This window comes from Tachysurus fulvidraco, chromosome 11 (genome assembly GCF_022655615.1).
Source record: "Tachysurus fulvidraco isolate hzauxx_2018 chromosome 11, HZAU_PFXX_2.0, whole genome shotgun sequence".
In the NCBI taxonomy this organism is placed as follows: Eukaryota; Metazoa; Chordata; class Actinopteri; order Siluriformes; family Bagridae; genus Tachysurus; species Tachysurus fulvidraco.
The window spans coordinates 11610086-11623811 of record NC_062528.1 but is presented as its reverse complement, the minus strand read 5'-3'; the positions used below and the strand labels follow the sequence as shown (position 1 = coordinate 11623811).

The 13726-nt window shown below is 40.1% G+C and overlaps 1 protein-coding gene across 9 annotated transcripts in view; it reads left to right on the top strand.

Moving 5' to 3' along the window:
• Positions 1-13726, top strand: part of bcas3 (BCAS3 microtubule associated cell migration factor) — a 185005-nt gene that overhangs the window by 118512 nt on the left and 52767 nt on the right. For 4 of the 9 annotated variants that reach the window (XM_047820655.1, XM_047820653.1, XM_047820654.1 and 1 more), the window contains one exon: positions 9022-9060. The exons of 3 other annotated variants lie outside the window; for them this stretch is intronic. In XM_047820655.1, coding sequence (XP_047676611.1) covers positions 9022-9060 — 39 coding nt within the window. Of the gene's footprint in view, positions 1-3836; positions 4256-9021; positions 9061-9570; positions 9624-13726 lie in introns of those variants that run through there. 2 more of the 9 variants (XM_047820658.1, XM_027147724.2) reach the window with 2 other exon arrangements.

The window sequence follows — 13726 nt, the reverse complement described above, 5'->3', positions numbered from 1 at the left end:
TTTTCACATTAGTGTCACCTTGGTTAGTAGTTTAGTTAGTAATTTGTAGATTTTCCCATCATTTCTGTGTAGCACAAGATTCTGGTGTCACAGAACCGATTAAGAGGCAGATTTCGCCTGAATAATGACATCAACTAGCGCAGTGTTCATTCCACTCAGCTTAAATTAGTTTAAAGTGTGCCAAGGCCCATCATGGTTTCTAACCCATTTGCCTTAATCTAATGATTTTTACTCTTCACTATACTCTCACTGCAGACATGCCAACATCTGCAGTTTAGCCTTAGCATTTAGCTGTAGCATACAGCTACAGCAGCCCCCTAAAAGCTACACCTTCCTGCTTGTTTTGGCTAAAGCAGCACTCAGACCCAACATGAATAAAATTCTCCTGGCTGAAAAGTCAGTTCACAGAAAGGAGAAGAAAGATGTGCATTCGTTTAGTGGTTATATCTTTTGTACATTGCATTTATTCATTTTTCATTTTAATACTAAAATAGGAAATCAGTTTTTTTATCAGAAGATTTTTTTAAGAATAATAATATTGCCTTTTTTTTTTAACGCGTCTCCTTTTTTCACCCGACAAAACCTAGAAATCAAATATTCATGAATCCAAATATAAAAACTGCTCACTTTCTCCATGCTGCTATTGTACATGCTCTTATATCAGGAGAGGATGTGTACTCTGGAACCATTTTCTCTTTTCATACACATGATGATAAAAACAGGATCCAAATCTAATTTTCACTGATCATTTTTGTCAGTTCTTTTTTTTTTTTTTTTTTTTTTTTTTTTTTTTTTTTTTAACCATCACCCTGTTGTCCATTTTAACAGTTAACAATGAATAGTACACCAGGCACTAAATCTTTATGCTCTCTCACACACACATACATAGATACGGTTCTTTATTTTTTTATTTTGGAATGATAAATGAATGCTCATGACAAAGTGAAATGCATACCAACTTTATCTCGGTGAACTTTGACTTTTGAATCCACACGCCTCTGTTTTAAGAAGGCAGTAGAAAACAAAGTGGGAATTGTGCAGTTTATTATTAAGTGTCACACCATTTTTTTCCATGCTGTTTCTTTAAAAAGACCGACATATACTGAGGTTTGTGGAAAATTCTGTTTATCTGCCTGAGAGGCAGTATTGGTACCTCGATCACTGTCTTCTGCTTCTTTGTTTCTAAGTTTGATCAAATTAATCATTTATGGGAATCAGGCCATGGTGATCATATGGCTGAGGTGCAGCTCTGAGCTGTGAGTGTTTGTGCCATTGGCCTCCACAGCTCTGGGCCACCCTGTAAAAAGACACCTATCAGCAGCTGGACACTTGGCAGCAGAACAGGCCTGCATGTGGAGAACACTGACCCCACCGGCTCCCTGTCTCCTCACACATACACAAACACACAGAGCTGTTTCCCCCCCAAACAGCCCCGTCCTACCACCCCACCCACCCCTGTTTGACCGTGACTCGTCCTGACTCCTGCAGTGACAGACAGCGTGATGTTTACTGGCTCTCCGGAAACCTCCTCAGGAAGAACGCCTCTCCCCACTTCCAAATCTGTATTTTTAAATCAACACTTACTTCAGTTTATTTGTGCCCCACAACAAGCCAGCTGAATTTATTGTGTCCTAATCTAAAGAGTGTGTCTCAATTTCCAAAAGTAAAGTGCTTTAAATGTCCTGAAGAATGTAAACGGAATGTGGTAGAAATTATACAAGAAGAGATAGCAGTGATCTCTTAGTCAAAATGTTTTCACTGAAGTGCAGTTGGGAGTCTCACAAGGCGAGCCAGGAAAACACTCAAACTTATCTTTCTTCCTCTGGGCTCTTGTTCCGGACCTTGGACTGGAGTGGTTAATCTTAACACGCTTTTTAATTACTGCTTATGAAATGGGTCCAGGTTGATCCAGTACCATATCTTCTCACACTGAATGGCAAATAACTCGTGTTTACTGGAGTTTCATGTTAACCATGTGAGCTTTCTCTGAGTGGACGGGTTCCTAACAAGTTGTTGAAGTTCCACAGTAATTCACGAGGACCTAAGTCAGAACTTCACTCCATGTCTTTGTCTCTAATTATTTATAGAGTACATCGATAATGCCTAGCATGTGGTCTGTCCTCTCGCCATGATCCCTGGCACAGATCATTACTCGGAAACAAGCACAGCTTTATCACCACTGCCAACACGTCTCTAATGAAGGCCTACACCAAATTACCAAAAGCCGCTAGAGGCTCACAAATTACAGCCTGTGTCTCTAGCAACTTAATGCCACTCACCTCCTGACTTTTTGGTATAGCTAAAATTAGGTTCAGGCTTTTGAACAGAATGATAGGGTTGTAATGATACAGCATATCGCATTGTACTGTTCGATATGAGACTCTGTTTAATACAGCTGAGTCACTGGGGGGAAAAAAAAACTAATGGAATTTACTTGTGACTAATTTTCGTGTGACTGAATCGAGTAACATTAACGCTGTTAGTTTTGGTACAGACAACAGTTTTGTTTCAATACTGATTAAAATTGAACATCGAGCTTTTACCTGAGCTAAGACGCAACCCCATAGTGCTAGTGTTTTGCAGCAGGCACATTTTCACTGTGCTATGCTGTTATGTATGCGTTAATTCCCTAAAATTAATATTATAGGACCAACATCCTCATGAGATTCCACAGTGTAACTGGTTTAAGTAAATACTACATGAGTCGTTCATGCTCACTGTACATCATTCAGTCTAATAATTAGAAACTTGTTTACATTTATTTTAAGATTTGTATCAGCAATAAAATCACATTTTGATGAAAAAGGCTATATTTTTTAAACTAAACTTATAGTATATTTAATTTATTTTCTTAAAACTGACTGGCCACATATTGTTTTTTTTAGTGTATTCAACAGAAAATTCAACAGACTGCATAAATATACAATTTGTAAAACACTGCTTGAATTACACGAGATGTAATAAGTAAAAAAAAAAGTAGCTTCCTCTTTGTCTGGAATCTGGTCTTTTCTTGCTAATCCAAACCCTGCCAAGGATATTACCGTGCCGACTGGGAAGTTCATATCCGGTAGTGGAGAACACATCTAGGGATACAGAGACTTCGAAAAGACATCTAGCTGACATTAAAATCATAAAAACTCTGTGCTTTATCCACGACCCCTTGTGAATCAGACAAGTGGAAGTGATTTCATTTAATTGTCCAAACATGTATTATTAAGATCACATTATTGTAGTTTATGATGTAAAATGTTTTAATTAATTGAAAATGGAAACATAAGACAGACATTCAGGCAATGCTTATTTTTGCTGTATCGAATTTGTATCATAACGGACACCGCTGTGTTTTGCCATATCATATTTGCAGTTTGTGTATAGTTACACTCCTAATGATTACTTCCTCGTAAGGGTGAGCTTTGGTCAGTGTCTAATGTCAGACTGAAATGGTAGAGGATGTGTGCAGGATTGTTTTTAATTCCACTGCCTTCTTCTTGGCCACTGAATTATTGTATATGTTTGTGATATTTACTAATCTTTTGCCTGAAATACAATGATTTGATATTTAGATAATCAATGCAGACCAGGAAAAAAAAACTTTCATTTACACCACACAGTAAATACACAGTATTATGCTTGCAAGTTAATCAACACGGACTATCTTTGTCCCTCAAGCTTTATATCCGACCTTCTGGTTCAGATGACCTGTGACTTTTTTTTTCCATACTGGTTCCCCATAGATACAAACTTCTTGATACACACCTCAACACAAGCCTCTCAAGATTATTTTGGTGTGAAGACTAAGACTGATTTCTCAACCCATCTGCCTTTTTGTCTTACAGAGTGTTGTAGGATGACCCGCCGCCTACCCAAACAACCACTTAACCTAAAACGCCAGCCAGTCTACTAAACTGTCCGCCCAGTTTCAGTGGTGGGAGACGCGTGTTTACTTCATCTCCTCGTGTTAAATGTCACGCACATAGAGACAGGCACGCACACACACATATACAAAGGCCTCAGTGAGGACACAAGTGGCTTTTTCTTATCTCTAAGAATGTGAAAAATGTGTAATACAGGCTGATCTGAATTTGATTAAAGTGAGGAAGTTTACAGAGGGGGTGAAGTTTGATGAGAAGACATGGAATAATGGACTGGTCACTAAATTAGTTGTTCTAGCCTCAGGCACTCAGAGAAAAGATGTGTCTGGCATGTGAGATCTTTATCAAATAAATTGCATAGCTCTTACACTGGGGTCATGTTTAATTTGTGATATTGAAAAAGTTTTTCATGCTTTGTTGGTGAATACTTTTATTTACAAATAAATTGCCATTTAGACATTACATGCCCCTAATTTCAGCAATGAAAACTGTCTGTAATCTGCAATAGTGTGTAAGTTTTATCCATAAAGTCCAAACGACAAATGTGGCTCACTGTGGATTTGTAGACCACTAATATCCGCAAACCATCAGAATATGTAACGTGACGGATTTCTAATTAAACTGGGTGATCTTATTCAGATTTCAGTCATTTATTTACCACAATACTGTTTCTTGGCATGACCCAAAATAAAATATTCTTAAAACTCAGGTTAGAACATTTCTTATTTTGACCATTTCCATGTACACCTTAATCAAATTCTGAATTGAAGCATGCCCTAAAAGCCTACTTCAGTTATTGCTATTGTACTACATGATTACAATCTAATATGAACAGTAATGTCAGTGATGGGTAGCTGCTCAAGCATGTACAAAAACATGATGAAGAAACGATACCACAAATACAAACAATATGGCTGGACGTAATCCAAAATCTGATTGCCCTAAAATGTAGAAGTTTATTCCCATACAGTAAGTCATCGGATCGAAAGAGATACATAAAAACAAAAAGCAGTACATAATTTAAACTCATGACTATTCATCTTTAGCCTCATTCAGAAATCTTCTGTTTTCTGGGTCTGTTATGCATTACAGAATGTTAGCACATTGTAAAAGATGTGTCGTAACTCTAACAGGGCTCTCAGCCCTAGGCTCCAGCGAGTGTAAATATTTGGAATGCTGAGATTCGGAGCGAGAGCGCTGTGACAGTGAGAAGGCTCTTGAACTCTGTCTCTCTTATGTTGAATTGAGGAAGAGACACAGCAGTTGGTCTGCTTTGCTCTCACTCTGGCTCCATATAACTTCTCCTTCTTGTACAAGTTAAGGCTGGTTTTTCAGAGGCTCACAACTCTTAAAGCGTCACTCTTCAGCAGGGATGCTTTGTACTCAGTATGTGCTATTACATCCTTTTTTCTTTGCCTTCTTTTAAAAAGCTCATGCCATTTATTAATTTTTCTGTAGAAAAAGGATTTAAATAGGTCACTGAGGATCATGCTACTGTGGCCAAGGAGCAGAGTAAGGAGCTCATCATGGAGTTGTTTCTGTTCTACCCACCATCTAATGTCACCCAGAAGTCAGGTTCTGCTTCCTCTCAATTAAATGTTGACAAGGTGCATGAGAACCGCAGCAATTCAGAGATGCGTGTCAGCGCTCTTTGATCCGGCCCATTCTACCCAGTCTTTATTTTAATAAAGACGATTCCTGCAATTATCAGGAACATTAGCTTGTTTGATGACCCTTTCACACCAGTTCTATCTAAAGAAAATGCACATCATGAAACTGATGTGTGAGCTGGACTGAAAACACATCCTGTCTACACTCCAAAGCCCTTTGAAGGAGGGGCTGCCCCCTCACGGAATTTCATTAAAACTTTTGCAGCAGGGCTTACATTAATCTCTAATGTCAGGGTTTGCATAAAGTCTGTTTTAAAATGTGTCTCTGTCTGGTTAGCTCCACATCCTTTCACGTCCTGAGGGGCCAGCTATGCGGGGGCGCATTTGAGGAGCGATCTTTGTGTAAAGTGACAAAAAGACGAGTCGCCGAACTGGGCCAGCTTTGTTCCTGTGCATTGCTGCAAAATATGATTTCAGATAAGAACCTCAGGGCAGTGCTGTGAATGGAGAGTTTTTATTTTCTGCCAGCATTTTAATCATTATAGGCCCTACAGTGAAGTTGCAATACAAAGCCACAGTGTCCAGCCACATTGACTGTTGTCTTACAGGCATAAGAAATTCAGGGATCTGTCGTCTGCCAGACATTAGGTAACCACGCCTTTGCTTTCCCCTCTTCACCTCACAGATTCTTTCACCAATTGTTTGGATGACCTTTTATCGTTCATGTGGATTACATCAGTGGCGTGCTGTTCATCCAGCTTGGTCAACTGTTACAGTTTTATTGTCTAAATGTTTGGTGTGGTTAAAAACTCTGGTTTTTGGAATTGAAAGAAAAGCCTTCACCATATTCTCTGTTAAAACAACTGTCACTCATCTCATAGGCATCAATGAGAGCAATATTGGCTCTCCGTTTGCATTGGTGGGAATGGCATATTTTATCAACTGTTAATGCCTGGAAGAAAATGTGTTTATTTTGACCCTTCCTGATCTGTAGCTTACGTGTGATGTGTGAGAGCTGGCAATAACCAGAACTAAATTTCAGTCCTCCAGAACCAAAAGTCCATGGGGTGGATTTGGGGCTTGGCGAACACATTGTATACAGTAAGCCTAACCCTAACCCACGTAGCACTGTACAATACAAAACAGCACATTTAACACACTAATCCATCCTAGAAATGGTCCAACTCCATCAACGTTTGTCAACCCAACAAACCTTTGTTTGTCAGTCATATTTTATGAAATCATATTCCACAATTTCACATCTAATTTTTGGAACCATTACTAGTACATTTTAAGTATCTAAGTATTTTAAGTACATTTACCTGTATATTTCAAGTATTTAAGTACTTTGGGGAAATGCTCCACTGATGAATCTGTTGTAACTCAATGATTGTTTTGTCGAGAGGGATGAGACTTCATCTTTATGGTCACTTATATGAGGACTGGGCAGGATAAGTCATTAAGTTTTCACCAGGGTGTACTCAGAGGCGTTGCTTCCCCCTAAGGCTTTGCAGCCTCCATGTGCACTGTGGAAAAAGTAGTCACTATTTGCAATCTGCAGCATGGAGAGCAGCCTGCCTGTCCCCAGGCACACCTTAGCCCTTACTGCATCTTTTAGTTTCTCTCTCTTTACCCTCTTCCTCTCACACTTACGTGCTTTTACTCAGAAGTGTTTTCCTCCTGTCTGCTTTTTTCTTTGCTCACTCTCGCCTCTCTTGCTTTTAATAACTGGAGCTGTAAAGTGCTGAGCGTTGTGTTGTCAAGGGAAAAGGGTGTTTATAGGGTGTGCCAGCGAAAGCGCGCTTGCTGCTAAATGACAGGGTGTGGGAGCTGGAGTTTACTTTATGTCAGTCTCGTGTCAGTAATGAGTAGGAAGGTTCAGGCTTGACCATGCTGAGCCCTTGCCACACTGAACCCTCGACTCGCCTCTATATTTACTTTAGTGCAACAGTAGTGCCAGCCTGTGTATTAAAGATCTCACAAGAACAGTACAGTTTGCGGCTGCAGTGGAGGATTTGTTCAAATTAGACCTTCAGAGATCATATAACCTAAATGGAAACAAATGTGGCCACTTTTCCAAGTCGCTCTTCCCAGGGTGGGCAGAGCTACAGACCAGGCGCAGTGTGAGAGCCTCATCTACTCATGTGAGTGGGAGGTTGAGCTATGCCAAGACCCCGGCTTCATTCATGAGAGGCGCGTTTAAGATGGTAATGAATGGCCATCAATGAAACAGGCTCCTGTGCTAACATGCGCAACCAAGCCGTTTTTCTCACGGCACGGCGGCAGCTAGAAAAGAGCTGCCCCTTTGTCATGCTGGCACACTTGCTATCAGTTTTCTACATCTTGGAAAAATATGCCCCATTGTCCTTAAAGGTCAGCTCTGTATTGCCAACAGCAGACCAGGAACATTTCCCAAGTCTCTTTTTGGACAGGGTCTTTATCCCTCCATCACCCCAAATGTGGTTTAACTAGTCTGTAGAATGCCAGCCTTAAAGGAAAGAGCAGTTTCTGCTTTTCTGGCCTTAGACAGCTCAACTGTGCTCAGCCATTATTCGTGTTGTGCTATGAACTTTTGAAGCACTATCCAATGAGAATATGGTTATAGAGCCACTTCTGTGTACATATCCAATCAGATTGGTGTGTGTCCTCCCAAACACATGACTTCTGTTTATCTCTTCACCCACTTTGTCACAGTCACAACGGGACATGTTGCTGGTAACAAGTTGTAGGAGGTCCAGCACAATTAGCTGTTGTGTGGCAGAGGGTCTGTTTTCAAACTGACTGCTTCTCTCTTTTCTCTCCATTGCACTCTTCATGGTGTTGTGGAATGGAATGTTTTTGATCAGGCTATTTACTTGAGTCCGGCTTGTGTGCAACAGCATGCCTCAGCTAGCACTGCTGAGCATCTAAAAGCTGCGGGCCTTGGGATTTCTGTGATGCATTATGGCATGCCTTTAGAAAATAAAAACCACCACCATCTAGGAAAGAGAGACAGCTTTTTTACCACTAAGGTTAGCTCCCAATTGTAAACTATTAAAACAGTACCTTTCCCCCCCTCCTCCTTACACACCCTTGGTTTCCCAAGGCATCCCGATGTGTTTGAAAGAGAAATCAAAGGCAGGTGCTCTGAGAAAATGTGTGTTCTTGCCATGTTTTACATACCCAGGCACTCACATGGGCCACAGATCCTAGTCTTCAGTTTGCATTAGAGCATATTTGGATGTTATATCATTTTAAGGAGGTGGCACGTTGTGACTCAGCATGACCTCAGCAGCAGGACATCCTGTACATGTGATGTTTAAGATGAATATATTTTACACAACAAAAGCATCTGCTGGCATATTATTTATAAATGAAGAAAAAGTTTTATTCTTTTTTATTAATAAGTAACATTTATTTCTACAATACTAATAATGCTAAAGGATTTATGGAGCCTGTCTGGCAGTTATTAAATCGTGTCATACAAGTGTTTATTGTTGTTATAACATCTGCATATCATCTTTTTTTTTCCTTTTTCTTTTTTTTTTTTACTGAGCCAGTGTTGAACCAGACTGAATCCAGACGTAAAGTCTTGTCTAGTAAGTATATGAACCACTATGTCTTAGAACACTCTGACAGTAACACAATAGAAAGATGCATTGGCTGCATGAAGTCATATTTTTAGTTTGTAAAAATGGAGAGGAAGGATGCTGACAAAAAACGAGCTAGGCTAAGGAAAGTGAAAAATAGAGATGAGCTTAAAATAGGTAGTGGTGGCCGTGGTGGAGAGCATTGTGTATTGTGTGGCATATTGTAACAAGCCTCTACGATAGGTCAGAGTGCACTTTTGAACTTCCACTAGCTGGACCATGGCCTTGTGTTACCTCCAGAGAAAACTCTTACTATTTCCTATGAAGAAGCTCATGGCCCAAAAGATTCAATTAGATCATATTGGAATGAGTCTACTCAGAAAATGTGACGACTCTGAATTCTGCCAGCTTTTCTGCAGCATTAGATCTATGATAGTAGAGCAGTGCGCTGAATATTTTATTGACTGTCTGCTTGCCCCATGCTGACCTGCCTGACATGCTAACTTCTCCTTTCACTAGAGACGACACGTCACTCTGCATCAGGCAGCCAGGCATGATGATTCCCACACATTTCCTGTAAATAAACTCCAGTGAAGCAAGGGACGTGTGTGCAAGAGGGTGCACAAAAGTACATATATGCATTGGTCGATTGTGCTCACATAGATCAGGGTAATCAAACGGCAGGACCTTTTTTGATAATTGTTGCCTCCCCCTGTTTGAAAACTGCAGAAAGCTGTGAAAGAGCTCAGCGAGTTGGAGACTGGCGTCTCCTTAAATCTGTTTTTATCACACTGGCCTCCTCCCAGAGTCGTGCTTATGATAAAACGCTCTGTCCGGGTCACACTGTCCTCAGTACTCGTATCCACCCCTGAGGTGAGAGTTTTGCCACTTTTTTTTTTGTGGTTTTTGTTGAGCTACATTCCTGCGAGCAAAATATGCATGGTTTTCACATTATTGTAAATGCAACGCAGGAATTTCAATTTGTGAAATGAACCCTTCTGAATGAATTCTAAGCTTCATGACATTTAGTATTGTTATATAACTGTTGCTTAAAATGTTTTTCTTATTGCTATATGGTCAGCTTACCATAGTCTCCTTCCTCTATTCTCATAGACGGTTTTTCTGATGTGTGAGAACTCAGTAGAACAGAAACCTCTGCCACACATCGACTCCCTTCTTGTTACTTATTCATGAGCTTTCTCTCCTGCAGCGTGTATATTCCTGGCCATGTCAAGGGTTCACAATTGAGTGCTGAGGTAAATGAGCACACACAACTAGAACATACATACCTCTGTTGTGGTTAAAACCACTTCAATCATGCCAAGAAGCCTTACTCCTAAACTCTGTTTAGAACAAGATTACAAACCAGTACTCTTACATATACATACACATGTGTACAGGACATCTAAAGACCTAATTATCACATGTGCAGTGCATTCCTTCACAGTTAAATATGGTCTATCATCCCATTCTTCAAGATTCTGATGCGTCACTGACAGACAGAGCTCTGGTCACTAGACTCCTTTGTGTCTCGGTATAACCTCTTAACACTGCGTGGGGATTGCGCTGCAAAATCTCTTTGCTCTCCCTTTGCTGTCTAAGCAGTAGATGAAATGTCTGAATCATTTCAGAAATAAAAACAAACGAACAAAATAATACACTCAACTGCAATGAAAAACTGACTTAGAGATTTTTATTCTCCTAATGTCTCAACAAAGTCTGACCCAGGATGATGTTTTTCTCCACATCTTTTATTACTGTATATAGTCTGATTTAATATATATTTTACTTATGTCAATATCAATGTTTAAAATACATCCTTTGTTATATAAATAAGATCACACTTAGTAATGATCCTCAACAATTCATCTATCTGTATCATGTATTATGCACTGTTCAATCAAAAACAAAAAAGGTATTTTATTTCCTTATAAGATTAATTTTATTTATTTCCCTTTAAGCCCAATGATACTACAGACTCCATAAATGTACTTTATTTTTCAGTTTGGACCCCACCATTTCCAGGAGTTCGGTATCTAGTTTGCTTTTTTGCTTGGGCAAATAAAATAAAAATGTTAAATGTTAAATAAAAATGTTTAATAAAAAAAAGTTCAGGGTAATTCATAGCCATGGGATTAAATTAAATGGCAAAATTCAGATCAGAAGTCATTTTTCAATTTCCATTTCAAATCCAATATGAATTGAACAGATGATGCATAGAACACATTTAACACATTGGAAGACAAAAATGGACAAAATGTTACACATTCTGTAATGTATATTTGACTTGTTTATAGTCAGACTCTGCTGGTAATGTGTGTACAGTTTCACTGTGTCTTTTAAACAGCCATGGTGGCCAATGGCTGTCCAAAGCCATTCCCATAGTGCCATGTACTGTATGTGCACAGCTGCAAAACAACCTTCAGGTTCTTTCGCATCCCTTCTCTCTGGACCACAGGTGCAAACATCTGTCAGCATGTCAAAAGTACAAAGCCTTATACTGTACACTCTTCTTCACCCTTCAGCATTCGGGATATCGAAGCATATATCTTACAAACAGTGATAACGTTTATTAAAATATGGAAATATGGATCATCGCTTGTTCAATGCAAAGATGAGCTACTAATACCTGTTTGTTTGTTCAGCTACTTTTCTGTTTAACTTTTGTGAAGTGATTCTTATGCACACATCCTATGCTACCCATACCTCCAGCATCAGCACCACATCCTGCTTCCTTCCATCTCATGTTACTTCATTTTATCTGAGTGCTCTCAAGTACTTTGACCCCATATCAATCCTTCTGTACTCTTTGCATCTCATTGCTAGTATTGCATGAAAAAACAGCTGGGTATAGGTGTGTTTGTGATAGGATGCGGTGCTCAAATTTCTCCAAATATCCTGATGTTTGGTATGTGGGGATGTGGAAGACAGATTGAATAAATAAAAGCCCTTCTCCTCCCAGCTTGAGGTGAAAGCATCTCGAGGTCAGAGCCTGCCTGCTGAAAGGGTTACTATTATACGTGTAAATGCTGCAAATGTAATTCAGCCCGAGGTCAGAACTTTAAAAGTGCGACCAGCATGTTTTTTCCTCCCCATCTTCCCTTTAATACATCAGATTGTAAGCTGTGCATTTTAAAGGGTTTTTAAAAGGTTCAGGAGTGAAGGTCATTCAGCAGAGAGAAAGCAGGCTTCGCTTAGTCCTCCCTCGTTTCCAGCCCTCCACTACTTTTGCCTGGGGAAAATACATGAAACTTTGATGGCCAAATTAGGTTGTTGCTCATCTTGCACCTTCCAGCTCATAGTATTGACAGCAGTGGTGAACTGCTGCAGGCAGATAGCATCTCGACGATCGGACTAAGCCACTCCACCTCGCGGCCGCTGACAACATCAGAAGTGTTTTAACAGGGTTTTAATGGCCATCCTGCCCTGCTCCTGGGAGCTTTGAAAATAGCTCCTGTGAAAAAGCCTTCTCCAGTTGATGGAAGCTGACATGGCCTGCTTTTCCAGCCACCACACTGATGTGACTGGTGCTGCTGGGCTTTTTTTCCCTTTTTTTTTATTTTTTTGGACCAAAGTATCAGTTGCAAATCTGTATATTTCATCTATAGTTACATGGTTTCAGGATGCTTTTTAAAGCTCTTCAGGATGATGGGTGTGTATTTATAAGAGCAAAATTGAAAAAACATATTGTAAATCAAAACATGAACATTTATATTTACACTTTTGATATGTTGATATTCTAATTTATCCAAAGGAAGCCTGAACCTGGACAGCACCTCTGATAAAACCACAACATCCATTAGGCAGACAACTTTATTTGTTTACACTGGCTAGAGCTTTTGCAGTGGGTTGTGGTTTAAAAAAAAGGAAGTGAGGACATAATGTTTCTGTGTGGTGCTATCACGGCTTATGCTCCCCCTCCCGTGTCTTGTCCTTTGCTTGATTGTCCAGTCATTAAAGTGTGTGCTGAGAGAGGTTGGGTAAGTGCCCCGGAGCACCCGGCGCTGACCCCCTTTTTGCTTCTCCCCATGCCCGCTGCTTAGACCAGGCCTACGCATTGTGCTCCTGAATAGGGGCCCTGTGATTGTGGTCACACTCATTAGTGCAGTTTAGTGACACGTAGGCTCTGTGAATGGCCCGGCTTGTTGCAACACAATGGCTGAGCCTGAAGGTGCGCCTGGGGCTTGGCTCCACGTTGACGCCTCTCTATAGTTACGCTGCCCTTGTAGCTGTCGCTGTGCTGTTGCGCAAAGCTGTCTTGCTGCTCCTTTCCCTTCTGATCCTTTAGCCTGAATTCTTCCAGGACGGGAAGTAGAGAGCCATCGGGCTTATTACATGGGACTGCATGTTTTAGACAAGGCGATGGGTCACAGACAGTCTAAGTGAATATACATGCCAAATAGATATGGTGTTATATAACCTCATGTACAGCATACTATCTTTTTGACAATTTTACAGCAATGACATGTTTTGTAACTAACTAATTTATATTCTACCAATAAATTATTCTTGTCTCTGGTTTGCTGACCTCCACACACTACCACTGACATCCACACAATTCACCATCCTTTTTCCTTAGACCTTAAACTCCATGCTTGACCTTTCCTTTAACTTTTCTTTCATTTGAAAGAATACAGTAAGTGAGATTTCCCACTCTTCAGGAAGTGTCATGCCT